Here is a 13381-nt window from a genome sequence, read left to right as displayed (position 1 = left end):
CCGCTTTTCAGCGTTAATATTTTTCTCTCAAAATGTTTTATTAGCATTATAAAACTGCACATCTTTCTCTCTGCCCCATGGCAAAATGTGTTGAAATGCAGGAAATAAATAGTACCAGTCAAATGTTTGGACACACCTACACATTCCAGGGTTTTTCTTTATTTGTACTGTTTTCTACATTGTAAAATAATAGTGAAGACATCAAAACTATGAAATAACACATATGGAATTATGTAGTAACCAAAAAAATGTTAAACAAATAAAATTATATTTTAGATTTGAGATTCTTCAAATTTGCCACCCTTTGCCTTGATGACAGCTTTGCACAATCTTGGTATTCTCTCAACCAGCTTCATGAGGTAGTCACCTGGAATGCATTTCAATTAACAGGTGTGCCTTGTTAAAAGTTCATTTGTGGAATGTATTTTCTTCTTAATGCATTTGAGACAATCAGTTGTGTTGTGACAAGGTAGGGGTGGTATACAGAAGATAGCCCTATTTGGTAAAAGACCAAGTTCATATTATGGGAAGCAGCTCAAATAAGCAATGAGAAACAACAGACCATCATTACTTTAAGACATCAAGGTCAGTCAATCCAGAAAATATCAAGAACTTTGAAAGTTTATTCAAGTGCAGTCGCAAAAACCATCAAACACTAGGATGAAACTGGCTCTCATGAGGACTTCCACAGGAAAGGAAGACCCAGAGTTACCACTGCTGCAGAGGATAAGTTCATTAGAGTGACCAGCTTCAGAAATTGCAGGCCAAATAAATACATCACAGAGTTCAAGTAACAGACACATATCAACATCAACTGTTCAGAGACTGCGTGAATCAGGCCTTCATGGTCCAATTGCTGCAAAGAAACCACTACTAAAGGACACCAATAATAAGAAGACCGGTGGAAATCTGTCCTTTGGTCTGATGAGTCCAAATGTAAGATTTCTGGTTCCAAACGCCGTGTCTTTGTGAGATGCAGAGTAGATGAACAGATGATCTCCGCATGTGTGGTTTCCACCGGGAAGCATGGAGGAGGAGGTGCTTTGCTGTTGACACTGTCTGTGATTTATTTAGAATTCAAGGCACACTTAACCAGCATGGCAAACACAGCATTCTGCAGGGTATGCCATCCCATCTCATTTGCGCTTAGCGAGACTATTATTTATTTTTCAACAGGATAATGACCCAAAACACACCTCCAGGCTGTGTAAGGGCTATTTGACCAAGAAGGAGAGTGATGGAGTGCTGCATCAGATGACCTGACCTCCACAATCACCCGACCTCAAACCAATTGAGATGGTTTGGGATGAGTAAAAGAAAAGTAGCCAACAAGTGCTCAGCATATGTGGGAACTCCTTCAAGACTGTTGGAAAAGCATTCCAAGTGAAGCTGGTTGAGAGAATGCCAAGAGCGTGCAAAGCTGTCATTAAGGCAAAGGGTGGCTACTTTTAAGAATCTGAAATATAAAATATATTTTGATTTGTTTAACACTTTTTTGGTTACTACATGATTCCATATGTGTTCTTTCATAGTTTTGATATCTTCGCTATTATTCTACAATGTAGTAAATAGTACAAATAAAGAAAAACCCTTGAATGAGTAGGTGTGTCCAAACTTGACTGGCACTGTGTGTGTGTGTGTGTATATATATATATATATATATATATATATATATATATATATATATATATATATTTATATTTATATTTAAAAAATTGGGGCGTTGGGGGGCCTTCCACTTATCCTTCCACTTAAACTGTTTTCAAAATACCCCTCAAAATACTGCAAAAGAGGCATAATAAGTCATGTCAAACTGTAGAATTAGGTGAAACGCATTTTAAAACAAAACATATAAAAAATCTGGGATACCCCGCGGACCCGTTATACTATTCTACCCCAAAATATCTACACCACAATTTCGCCCTTGGCCCATTGCTGTATTAGACTAGTAGGGTACAAGGGGGTAACTTGTCCCCCTTAACTTCTATGGGCTAGGTGGGACGCTAGGTCCCACCTGCGGGACACAGCCAGTGAAATATCAGGGCAGAAAATTAAAAAACAACAAAATGTCATAATTCAACTTTCTCAAACATACAACTATTTTACACCATTTTAAAGATAAACTTCTCATTAATTGTCTGATTTCAAAAAGGCTTTACAGCGTAAGCAAAACATTAGATTATGTTAGGAGAGTACATAGACAAAAATAATCACACAGCTATTTTCCAAGCAAGGACATGTGTCAATAAAACCCAAAACACAGCTAAATGAAGCACTAACCTTTGACGATCTTCATCAGATGACACTCCTAGGACATTATGTTACACAATACATGTATGTTTTGTTTCGATAAAGTTCATATTTATATCCAAAAACAGCATTTTACATTGGCGCGTGATGTTCAGAAAATGTATTCCCACCAAAACGTCCGGTGAATGTGCACATCAATTTACAAAAATACTCATCATAAACGTTGACAAAATATATAATAATTATGTTAAGAATTATAGATAGACTACCCCTGGATGCAAACGCTGTGTCAGATTTTAAAATAGCTTTACGGAGAAAGCACATTTTTCAATATTCTGAGTACATAGCTCAGCCATCACGGTGAGCTATTCAGACACCCGCCAAGTTCGAGGCAACCTAAACTCAGAATTAGTATTAGAAATATTCTCTTACCTTTGCTGATCTTCGTCAGAATGCACTCCCAGGACTGCTACTTCCACAAGAAATGTTGTTTTTGTTCGAAATAATCCATATTATGTACAAATACCTCTGTTTTGTTTGTGCGTACAGATCACTTATCCAAAGGCATAACGCACAAGCGCTGAACGAGAGACGAAAAGTCAAAATGTTCCATTACCGTACTTAGAAGCATGTTAAACGCTGTTTAAAATCAATCTTTATGGTATTTTTAACGTAAAATTGCGATAATATTCCAACCGGACAATAGCATATTCATTCAAGAAGAAAAAGAAGGAACGGCATGCTCGCGTGACCGCGCATATCCAATCCCTTTGTTGCCAGGCAGACCACTCAGTAACTGAGCTCCTATTATCTGCCCAGTGACAGGGAAATGCTCAAACCACTTCCTGAAGGCTTTAGACAGCCAATGGAAGCCTTAGGAAGTGCAACGTCACCCCACAGACACTGTAGCTTTGATAGAGAATCAAAAGAAGAACTCCAATTCTCAGACTTTTCACTTCCTGCTTGGATTTTTCTCAGGTTTTTGCCTGCCATATGAGTTCTGTTATACTCACAGACACCATTCAAACAGTTTTAGAAACTTCAGAGTGTTTTCTATCCAAATCTACTAATAATATGCATATTCTAGTTTCTGGGCCAGAGTAGTAACCTGTTTAAATTGGGTACGTTTTTCATCTGGCCGTGAAAATACTGCCCCCTAGCCCAGACAGGTTAAGAACAATGTGTAATTGCTGACACAGAAACGCAACGTTTGGAAAAAAATTGGTATGTGGATGAAGGTCATGCTTAGGTGAATAAACTAAAAAGGGAAATAAATGACTACAGTTTACATTTTTTTGTTATTTCATGAAATGCTGTTTTTAGAAAATTGGCATTTTTTTAAAGTCCCGGGGTAACTGCCAGTTATCCCAGTAGAAGATTATGACACAGGGTTTCACACAAGTGTGTTAAAATCCATTTAATCAGTTTAATTTATACATTCTCTAGTAATTAATGCTTAAAAGCTAAGTCTAGTTGTCTTATTTTAATTAATAAAATAAAATATGGGGGGGAAATGGTGTTGCACATGTCACCATTAATATTGGCACCATGAGGAGATTTGATGTAAAATCCCTCTTTTTAACTCACCCGCACATTCATTTGCTTTGTTCTTTCTTTGTTGTTCCTTTTCCGAACAATACATTATGTACAATTGCACTAAATATTATTTTAATAATGCAAGACTTTAAATCCCGGCAGACTTTAAATTGACATTCAGGAGCAAAAGGTTTTCAATAGTTGTTTTTAATTAATAAAAAAAAAACATATTATTTGGAATATCAGAGTGCATGCACCCGCCCCGCCACAGGAGTCGCAAGAGCGCGATGGGACAAGGACATCCCGGCTGGCCAAACCCTCCCCTAAACCGGACAACGCTGGGCCAATTGTGCATCGCCTCGTGCGTCTCCCGGTCACGGCCGGCTACGACACAGCCCAGGATCGAACCCGGATCTGTAGTGACAACAAAAGTTGTGATGACACAGAGGACATTTTTTGTTGAGCAAGAGCAGTGGTAGCCACGGAAGGTTTTGGAAAAAATAATTTGGTGACATCATGTGGTCTTAAAGTGAATTACAGAGTGGGCAGTTACCCCATGGGGCTAGTTACCCACTAGTACCCTACATTGATGCCCTCAATTTGAACCAGTGTAGACCTACTGTCCTCAATTAAGATTAGAGATTATGTAAATATGATCAGTTTGCTTTTTTGATTAAATCCTTTTTCTCTGCTGAAAAAAATCTAACAATATATCATAATAGCATGCATCAAGTCCTATAGCCTTAAGTACGAGTAATAAAATGTTTGATACGATTCAATTACCTTGCATGGACTTGTATGTTTGTGAACACATTTTCGTGTTTGAGCGTTCGCAGATGGATCTAAACCGCTCGTGGGAGAATGTATATCTGTCAGCGAATTAGCCTACCCTAAACCACACTGGGAAACAAGCGCGTTGTGAAATCAACCTAAAAATAGCTTAACATGCAACGTTTTTTATGACGTTTTAGTGATTTTTCTGGGAAGATTTCTTTGAAGATAGCTCGATGCTGGCCATACAATTCATCATTGTTTTTCGCCTCTTCTTGCGCATTTGGAGAGGCGCGGATCACTCTTTTGGGAAGGTGAAACGCTCTGACTGTGCATGGCTTTAAGGTTTGGGCTTATGTTTCTCAGTACTGGCTGTCTTGTTACAAAGGAAAACGATAAACTACTGGACCCAAGATCACAGACGTAGCCTACTGATCAAGAATGCGCTTAATTGGAGTACACTGGCGAGGTGTCCCTTGCATCACCGCCGGGATCACGTTTTCGTAATGTTCAATACCTCGGGCGTCGATCCCACTTCCAATAAGAGAGAGGATGTTTCCGAAGTTATCAATGGCACTCTGGAGCTTTTCTATAACGTCCTGGTCACAGCTGGTCCAACAGCCATGTGGAACGATACGTGCGGGGAGACACTACTTGATTTCGGCAGTGGAGAGAAGATAATAATCGGAGTGATGTTGGCAATCATCACAGCGGTCACTGTGATGGGAAACACATTGGTTGTCATAGCGGTTTGCGTGGTGAAAAAATTAAGACAACCGTCAAACTATCTTCTTGTGTCGCTGGCTGTGGCAGACCTCTCCGTGGCCATAGTTGTCATGCCCTTTGTTATAGTGACAGACCTAACTGGGGGCAAGTGGCTTTTTGGGGAGGTGTTTTGCAACATCTTCATTGGTATGGATGTAATGTGCTGCACAGCCTCCATCATGACCCTGTGCGTGATCAGTGTTGACAGGTGAGTTAGTTAAACTTACCAGTGAAATCAAATGTACAACAAGGATGTATCTAATGTAGGCTATTCACCTGAGCTATTCGGTGACATTAGTCAAAACATGTATAGCGCCAAATGACACACATTAGCGGGATGATAATTGGTTTGCTTGAGGTTGATGTCCAGCATAAAACACATGAGCTCTTAATAAGCCAACATGAGCCAACATTAACACTTTTTGATAAATAGGTTATAGTCTAATTATGGATTCATAGCCCCTTGAGATTGGATCGAACTATTTGTAAGGGTTGTTGATCGTTAGACTTTGGTTGGTCGCTACCCACTGTGCACAGGCTGTGGGCACATAATTATATTTAATAACGTCTATTCCACGTTAGTTTAACGTAATTTCCTTGAAATGACATGTAAACAACGTTAATTCAACAAGTATGTGCCCAGTGGGTAGCTCTTACATGCCCAATGTAAAATGTGAAAGTTTATTTCGGTCATTGCAAAGAACGTGTCACTGTGACTAATTTGATTTTCTTGTGACGTTAGGCTACTGTCTAGGGACATTAGTGCAAGCTAACGTGTTGCGAGCTAGGTTACTGTTGTAAATTGCAATGTGTCAATGTTATTGCATCTGTCCCTACTCCAACGTAATTAATAAAATATGAATGCTTAAAATATCATGAATCTGCAAGTCGCGCCTATGACACGATTACGCGCCAGTGGGTTTCAGTAAAATACTGGAAAAACGAATGCATTTCAGGTGTTTGGTTCCTGAGGGATGTCTTCTGTGCGGTCAAGTGCTCTTCCCCCCAAAAAATCAATAAGCAGACTGCGATGAATGTATAGTAAGCCTCATTTAAATTTGGTTATCCTCTTGCACCAGAACATGGATACAATCATGCATAGCCTAATTACACATGCTGGTTAATGTATTGTGTATTCTATGAATTGTATGCAGTGTTTGTGTTAATTCTCCACATACGACATATGGGCTATATTATAGTCCTCCTAAACATAGTGCAATATTGGCCTATATTTCAGATGAATACATTTTAAAATTAATACAAATTCATGCGACGTTTGATGTCATTCTGTCATATCCCACTTGGCGCTCCACGTCATTTCAATATGGAAATGTGGGAAGTATTTGGTTTAGACGTTGATCAATGAGATTTCAACCTTGATTCACCAACTCGCTTAAAAAATCTTCTCACAATAGCACATTGGCAGTTGTCAGTGTCAAATACCAAAGCTAAGCAGGGCTGGGCTTGGTTAAAAGCCTGGATGGGAGACGAAATGGATACCTCCAGTAGGAGGTTTGCCCAGATCCGACATTGTTTAAAAAGGTACAAATTCGACATATTTTATACAAGGTTTGTCTGTGTTGAAAATTGGTTACCATGATGACATAATCCTGTGGTTAAAATGTCACCCTCAAAACAAACATTTTTCACGTAGATTCCACGCAGCAATATATTGACAAATTACTTTGAAACAACGTTGATTCGACCAGTTTGTGCCCAGTGGGATGTGACTCACTGTTCAATTGAGCAAACTGGACCTACCCATTGCCAAACCCCACTGCTTTCAAAGGGCAAATAAACACATGCTCTCTGCCAGTTACACTGATCCCTGATATTAATATGTAGATAAAAAGCACCGAAATGGGCATCAGTTCAGCAAGCATACTCAGAGTACACACAATGCTCACAGGGATTTACACAGCAGTGATGCTTTTTCATTTGCCAAAATTATGAATGCAAACAAACCACATTATTTCCTCAATGTATCTTTTCTTGCATCCATCCACACATATTTCTCCCGGTGAAGACTGATTCCCTGATTAAATCTACATAGAAAATATTGAAAATAATTATATTATATAATAAATTATTCCCCATCCCATCTCAACCCCTCCTTTCCCTTCTTCTCCTCCTCCTCCTCCCCCTTCCCACCCCTCTTTAAGAACTATCACTGTCTGCCTGGGGAGGGAAAGAAGAGAAGCCTGCTAGTGGGAATCATTGCTCACTGTGATTGACTGGTTCTAGATTGCCCTTATAGTACTGTTGATTGTTCAGAGAGGAGACAGATTGGAAGCACTCCACTGTTCCCCAATAATAATCCACTATAAAATAAATTCAAGTGATCAAATCGGGTTGCTCCCCCTCACTCAGAAGCCACAATTAAGACTAATAGCGGTTACAATGGTCAGATGATCCTTCTCCCTTCTTGCTCATAATGCCTTATTAGTACAATATATTACACAAAGAAATTATTCATGGTGCCAGCAGTGCTTTCACAAAACATAATGATTCTGTATGCCGGAAGAGCTAATGCTATTAAAGGAGGAACAGGAACACTGAGATATGAGCATTTCTTAATCTTTAGTATTGTTATGGCCATCCCTTCCTGATGCCCAAATGGTATGGAGGATACATATGACATATGATGACATATCCCACCGGGCACACTACATCATTTTAAAGTGGATAATTGGGTAATATTTGGTTGAGATGTTGATCAATGAGATTACAACCATATTCACAGACTGAAAAAAATGCCAAAAGTTAGTTGAATTTACAATGTGTTATCACTATGCTTTCATCCATCTAAAAGCACAACCACATTCTAATGGAAAAACAATGTCATATTTTTGGTTTAGTTGTCACCCAAATGTCTATCACTGCACTTTTAACAATTTAAAAGCACCTAAAAGTTAAAATGGGAATACAATGTCAGATATTTTGTTTATTTATACAACAGATGAATGTGTAATCACTGTTCTTCATCTAATAGCATAACCAAATCACCTGGATTGCAGTTGAGATTACAATAAAAGTACATGGTTCAAGTGCTCAATGCCGTTCGAGATTCTGAGCAGATTATTACAGCAATTGTGAAGATCTCCACAGATCTCCGATGACATATGCATGCTATGTTGAACATGCACACTTTATATGATAACATAATAACTTGAATAGCTCTCCCGAGTGGTGCAGCGGTCTAAGGCACTGCATTGCAGTGCTTGAGGCATCACTACAGACCCGGGTGTGACCGGGAGACCCAAGAGGCGAAGCACAATTGGCCCAGCGTTGTCCGGGTTAGGGGAGGGTTTGGCCGGCCGGGATGCTCTAGCGACTCCTTGTGGTGGGCCAGGCGCCTGCAAGCTGACTTCGGTCGCCAGTTGTACGGTGTTTCCTCCACCACATTGGTGCGGCTGGCTTCCAGGTTAAGCAAGCAGTGTGTCAAAAAGCAGTGCGTGTTGGCAGGGTTGTGTTTCGGAGGACAGATGGCTCTCGACCTTCGCCTCTCCTGAGTCCATACGGGAGTTGTATTGATGGGGCAAGACTGTAACTACCAATTGGATATCACGAAATCGGGGAGAAAAAGTGGTAATAAAATAATTTAATAATTTAAAAACGAATACATTTATAGTTACAGTAAACACTATGCTTGAAAATATGGAGAGTGGTACTCAGTAATGTGTTGTATTGGATTTACCCCAAACATAACACTTTGTATTTAAAGCAAAATGTGAATTGCTTTGCCACATTTCTTGCATTATTACTTTAGTGCCTTGTTGCAAACAGGATGCATGTTTTGGAATATTTTTATTCTGTACAGGCTTCCTTCATTTCACTCTGTCAATTAGGTTAGTATTGTGGGGTAACTACAATGTGGTTGATCCATCTCCCAAGTGGCGCTGTGGTCTCAGGCACTGCATCTCAGTGCTAGAGGTGTCACTACAGACACCTTGGTTTGAATCCAGGCTGTATCACTACCGGCCATGATTGGGAGTCCCATAGGGCGGTGCACAATTGGCCCAGTGTTGTCTGGGTTTGGCCGGTGTAGGCCATCAATATAAATAAGAATTTGTTCTTAACTGACTTGCCTAGTTAAATAAAGGTTACATACCAATAGGTGGCCTTCTTTGTGGAAACCTTCCTGGTCTTTGTGTTTGAAATTCACTGCTAGACTGAGGGACGTTACAGATAATTGTAGGTGTGGGGTACAGAGATGAGGTAATCATTCAAAAATCATGTTCCACACTATTTTTGCGCACAGTGAGTCTATGCAACTTATTACGTTACTTATTAAGCAAATTAATTTGTACAAATGTAGAAAAAGATAATTCTACTTTGACATGGGGTATTGTGTGTAGACCAGTGACAAAAAAAGCTAAATTCAATCCATTTAAATTCAAGCTGTAACACAACAAAATGTGGAAAGTGAATATTTCATGTCTATGGCAAAAGATGGTTGGAGAACATATCTGAATTGTGCAGTGAGTGACATTGATGGCTCAGAGAGATAGAAACTGCGGTATATGGCCAGTAGTTTATCACCCTCCAGTGAACTCATCTGCCTTTCTATAGCACGTCACTCATGGATCCTCTCACAACAAAGTCTTCCGCTGTCCCTCATGCAGGTGGTTCTATGGGTTTACATTTTCAAAACAACAGGTTGTTGTTGTAAATAAGAATTTGTTCTTCATTGACTTTCCGGGTAAATAAAAGGTAATTGTAAAAAAATATATATATATCTTATCACCTCCCTGTCTTCCTGTATACAGAACGACTCCAATGTTTTATTTGCACAGGAAGGGCAAGATCCATTCATCTAACCATTCAGCCATCAATTCCCTCCTTTCTCGCATATATATATATATTCCATCTAGCTAACCTTTTAAAGGAGAAATAAACAAAGCCAACAAAGCTAAACATAACCTCGCTTTTGAGGACAGCAGCACTGAGAGCAAAGTCAACATGACCTCACCCCTCGTTGGGCATTGCAGCCAAATTTGGCCTTCCTTATTTGATGACAGACAGACAATTGGCCCCAGTCAGAGAGGAAGAGGCGAAGCGAGAGAGATAACTGGGCCCAAAATCGTATCCAGCAAGTGGCGTTTCTTTTTCATTTACCAAGTGATTTAATAGATATGTCGTAATGCTTAGGTTGTTACGAGTGTGCTGATAAATAGGGCACGTGACAACCCGGGATCTTTAAGAAAAAACACTTTGGCTGCGTTTCAAACTCATAAAAGACACACCTTCCTCCACTTACCCTCTCTTTTTTTCTGTTGGGGGAATCCCCACGGCCATCTTTGTCGTTGGTCCAAATGATTAACAAAGAAAGGGAAGTGGGCAATGTAAGCCCCTCAGTCCTCGTTTTTGATCGAGTTTGCGAGTGTACAATTATGTTCACTCCGGGCCTGAAACGCCCAATAATTCAATTCCCCATAATTGTACATCCACTAAGAAAAGTCCGCCAAAACCTAAAAACCGACATTAATATGGAGAAGTAAACATGCAAGTTTAAGTGAAAACTAATGTAAACAAGTTAGAAATTGTGATGACGGGTCAAACACATAACACATAACCTTATCATAAAAGTAATGATGTTTTTGTTTGGTTAGCTTTTGGAAACGTTAACTTGCGCACATAACTTTCCCTGACATCACACTTATCCCTTGTAATTTTAGATTTACCAGATATTGTAGGATGGCTAACATTAGATGCCTGCGGATGCGTTGTCTTCTAGCCAAGATAGAAAATGAAATCATAATTGACTGTAGCGCATATAAGGCACACACAACCGTGGGATGAACGAGTGTCACATTTCTGGGAAAGAGCGGTCCAATTCATTCTTCCCTCGCTCCTTGCCCTGCAAGTAAAAATAAAATAAAAAGTGTCAACTCGTCAGACGTCATGAAACGTCATCAGAAGTGTCCACTTCATTTGAGGACTGAGGGGAGAGGGTTTGTCTTTTAAGTGTTTGGAATGCAGCCTTTTACATCGGAGTTGTGCCTGTTGTTCACACGCGGATCTGTCTTCATTGGCTAGAATGGTGCCACCTGATCTAGCCTTCTCCCGATCGCCTTCCATTATTTTCATTGTTAGAGAGGCTACTTGAGTATCTGGTCAATTTCATAGATAATCTGTGCCTCCATAGAGATCATATTAATCTAAATGTTCAGAATGGTTACCTGGAGGAAAAAGGGACGCGGGTCATGCTTTTTCAATTTCAGTCAATATGAGGGTTTAGTTTAAAATAAATCTAGTCCAGAGGGGGATCATGTAATTTGTAGTTGATGAAATTTAATTATTTCTCAGTTCTTTAGAATTAGTTGCTTATTAGGCTATATATCGATGTATGCTCGGTGCTGCCCCTCATCTCTGAATCTCAGATGGGCGCGCAATAGCAAGTGTGCCTATAGGCTATTTCGTGTGGCCTCAATCAAATGATCCATAGGCTATAGGCTACGAAGTGCATGCTCGGAGAAGAATAGAGCAAAGTTCATATTTATATTTCTAAAATAGCTGCTGGGATGGTTTAAATAAAACTAGGCTGCATTACACACTGCAATGGATATTCCAACTCTTGCTGATCAAAAACTTTTTGGTGTGCAGCTTAACCAATGGCTGTTCTGTGTAGGGCTACGGTGGCAGTTCAGGAGGAGAGTCAAAGGTTTCTTCCGAAAATACATTTTGATTAGGCCTAGTCTATGCGCGCGGATAAGCCTATAGTCAATGTTCTGTTCAGTTTGAGAAGGAGAGCGCGAAGATGAGGAGGACCGGAGGTCAACTTTGATAGCTGGCCACGACTATAATAGATTTGATTAAAAACAATATGTTTCTTGCCCATTATGTATTTATCACAGTTATTGACCTCACAATAAGCCAGATTCGAGTAATTTACATTGTGGTGCTGAAACTTGAAGCAGCAGCCGCGGCACAATCAATCGGAAATGGACAGCTCATGGTGCATATAAATATATATAAAGTAATCTATAACATCGCTTTGGTCCGTGATTCTTTATGCGAGAAACAAGCTGTAAAATACCCGAGCAAGACGTGACTCCGATGCATAATGAGGATATCATTGTTTAATTTCTTTGACATTCAGAGGCTGACTTTGCTTGGGAACTAATCTAATTCTGTCACTATCAATTGATTAAGTTATTCACTTTCTGTACAATAGATGTTTAAACCCAGACAGCTTTTAGGGAAACACTTGTGACCTTCTCTCATTGGGTTAAGCCACGAAAGACGAGTAGCCAGCAGGTAAAGCTTACAATTTTCTGTGTCGGTAGGCCTATTATGTCTGACGTGGAAAGGTAGGCATAACTTTTGAAATTACCCCTCTTCAATTCCTAATGACGTCTCAGATTGAATTATTTGCAAACAGGCACAGTTTTGTTGCAAACAAGACACGTATTTGGCATTTCTACGAATAGGATTAGATCAACACATAGGCCTATCTCTCTGTCCATTCTTAGCCTGTAATTTCTGTAGTTTGTGGTGTATAAAAACAATATTCTGCTAATATGTAAAATTACACAGAATTGCTTCACATATTTATAAAAGGCAATTTTTTATCGGACACGCAAAGACTATAATAGATTTATGCACTGCTTTTGGTATAAAGGAGACATTTTCACCCCTACTCTTGTCCACCGTGGTCTGCGAACCCACAACCTTGCAAATTCCTGCATTGCCATGTCGTTTTTACAGGTCAAAGAACAGTTTCTAAAACTGCATATGTAAGACTCTGGTCTGTCCAAGAAGTAAGGGTAACATTATACTTTACATGTTCTCTGCTATCCACTTTGTTTCAACTATTATTTTGGGTGTAGGGGAGGCTCACTTGTTTTTTTTAAAGTGTTCATGGAGGGTTTAGGTAAAATATACACTGCTCAACAAAAAAAAAGGGAACACTTAAACAACACAATGTAACTCCAAGTCAATCACACTTCTGTTTAATCAAACTGTCCACTTAGGAAGCAACACTGATTGACAATAAATTTCACATGCTGTTGGAATAGACAACAGGTGGAAATTATAGGCAATTAGCAAGACACCC

At 39.5% G+C, this 13381-nt stretch overlaps 1 protein-coding gene across 1 annotated transcript in view; it reads left to right on the top strand.

The window, feature by feature from the left end:
• Positions 1-4827: 4827 nt before the first annotated feature.
• Positions 4828-13381, top strand: part of LOC115164326 (5-hydroxytryptamine receptor 7-like) — a 36803-nt gene continuing 28249 nt past the window's right edge. The window contains exon 1 of the mRNA XM_029716697.1: positions 4828-5530. Within this exon, the coding sequence (XP_029572557.1) occupies positions 5064-5530 (467 nt within the window). The 5' untranslated portion in view covers positions 4828-5063. The remainder of the gene's footprint in view (positions 5531-13381) is intronic.

This window comes from Salmo trutta, chromosome 27, assembly GCF_901001165.1.
Source record: "Salmo trutta chromosome 27, fSalTru1.1, whole genome shotgun sequence".
NCBI classification, from domain to species: Eukaryota; Metazoa; Chordata; class Actinopteri; order Salmoniformes; family Salmonidae; genus Salmo; species Salmo trutta.
This window is presented reverse-complemented; position numbering and strand designations above follow the sequence as displayed.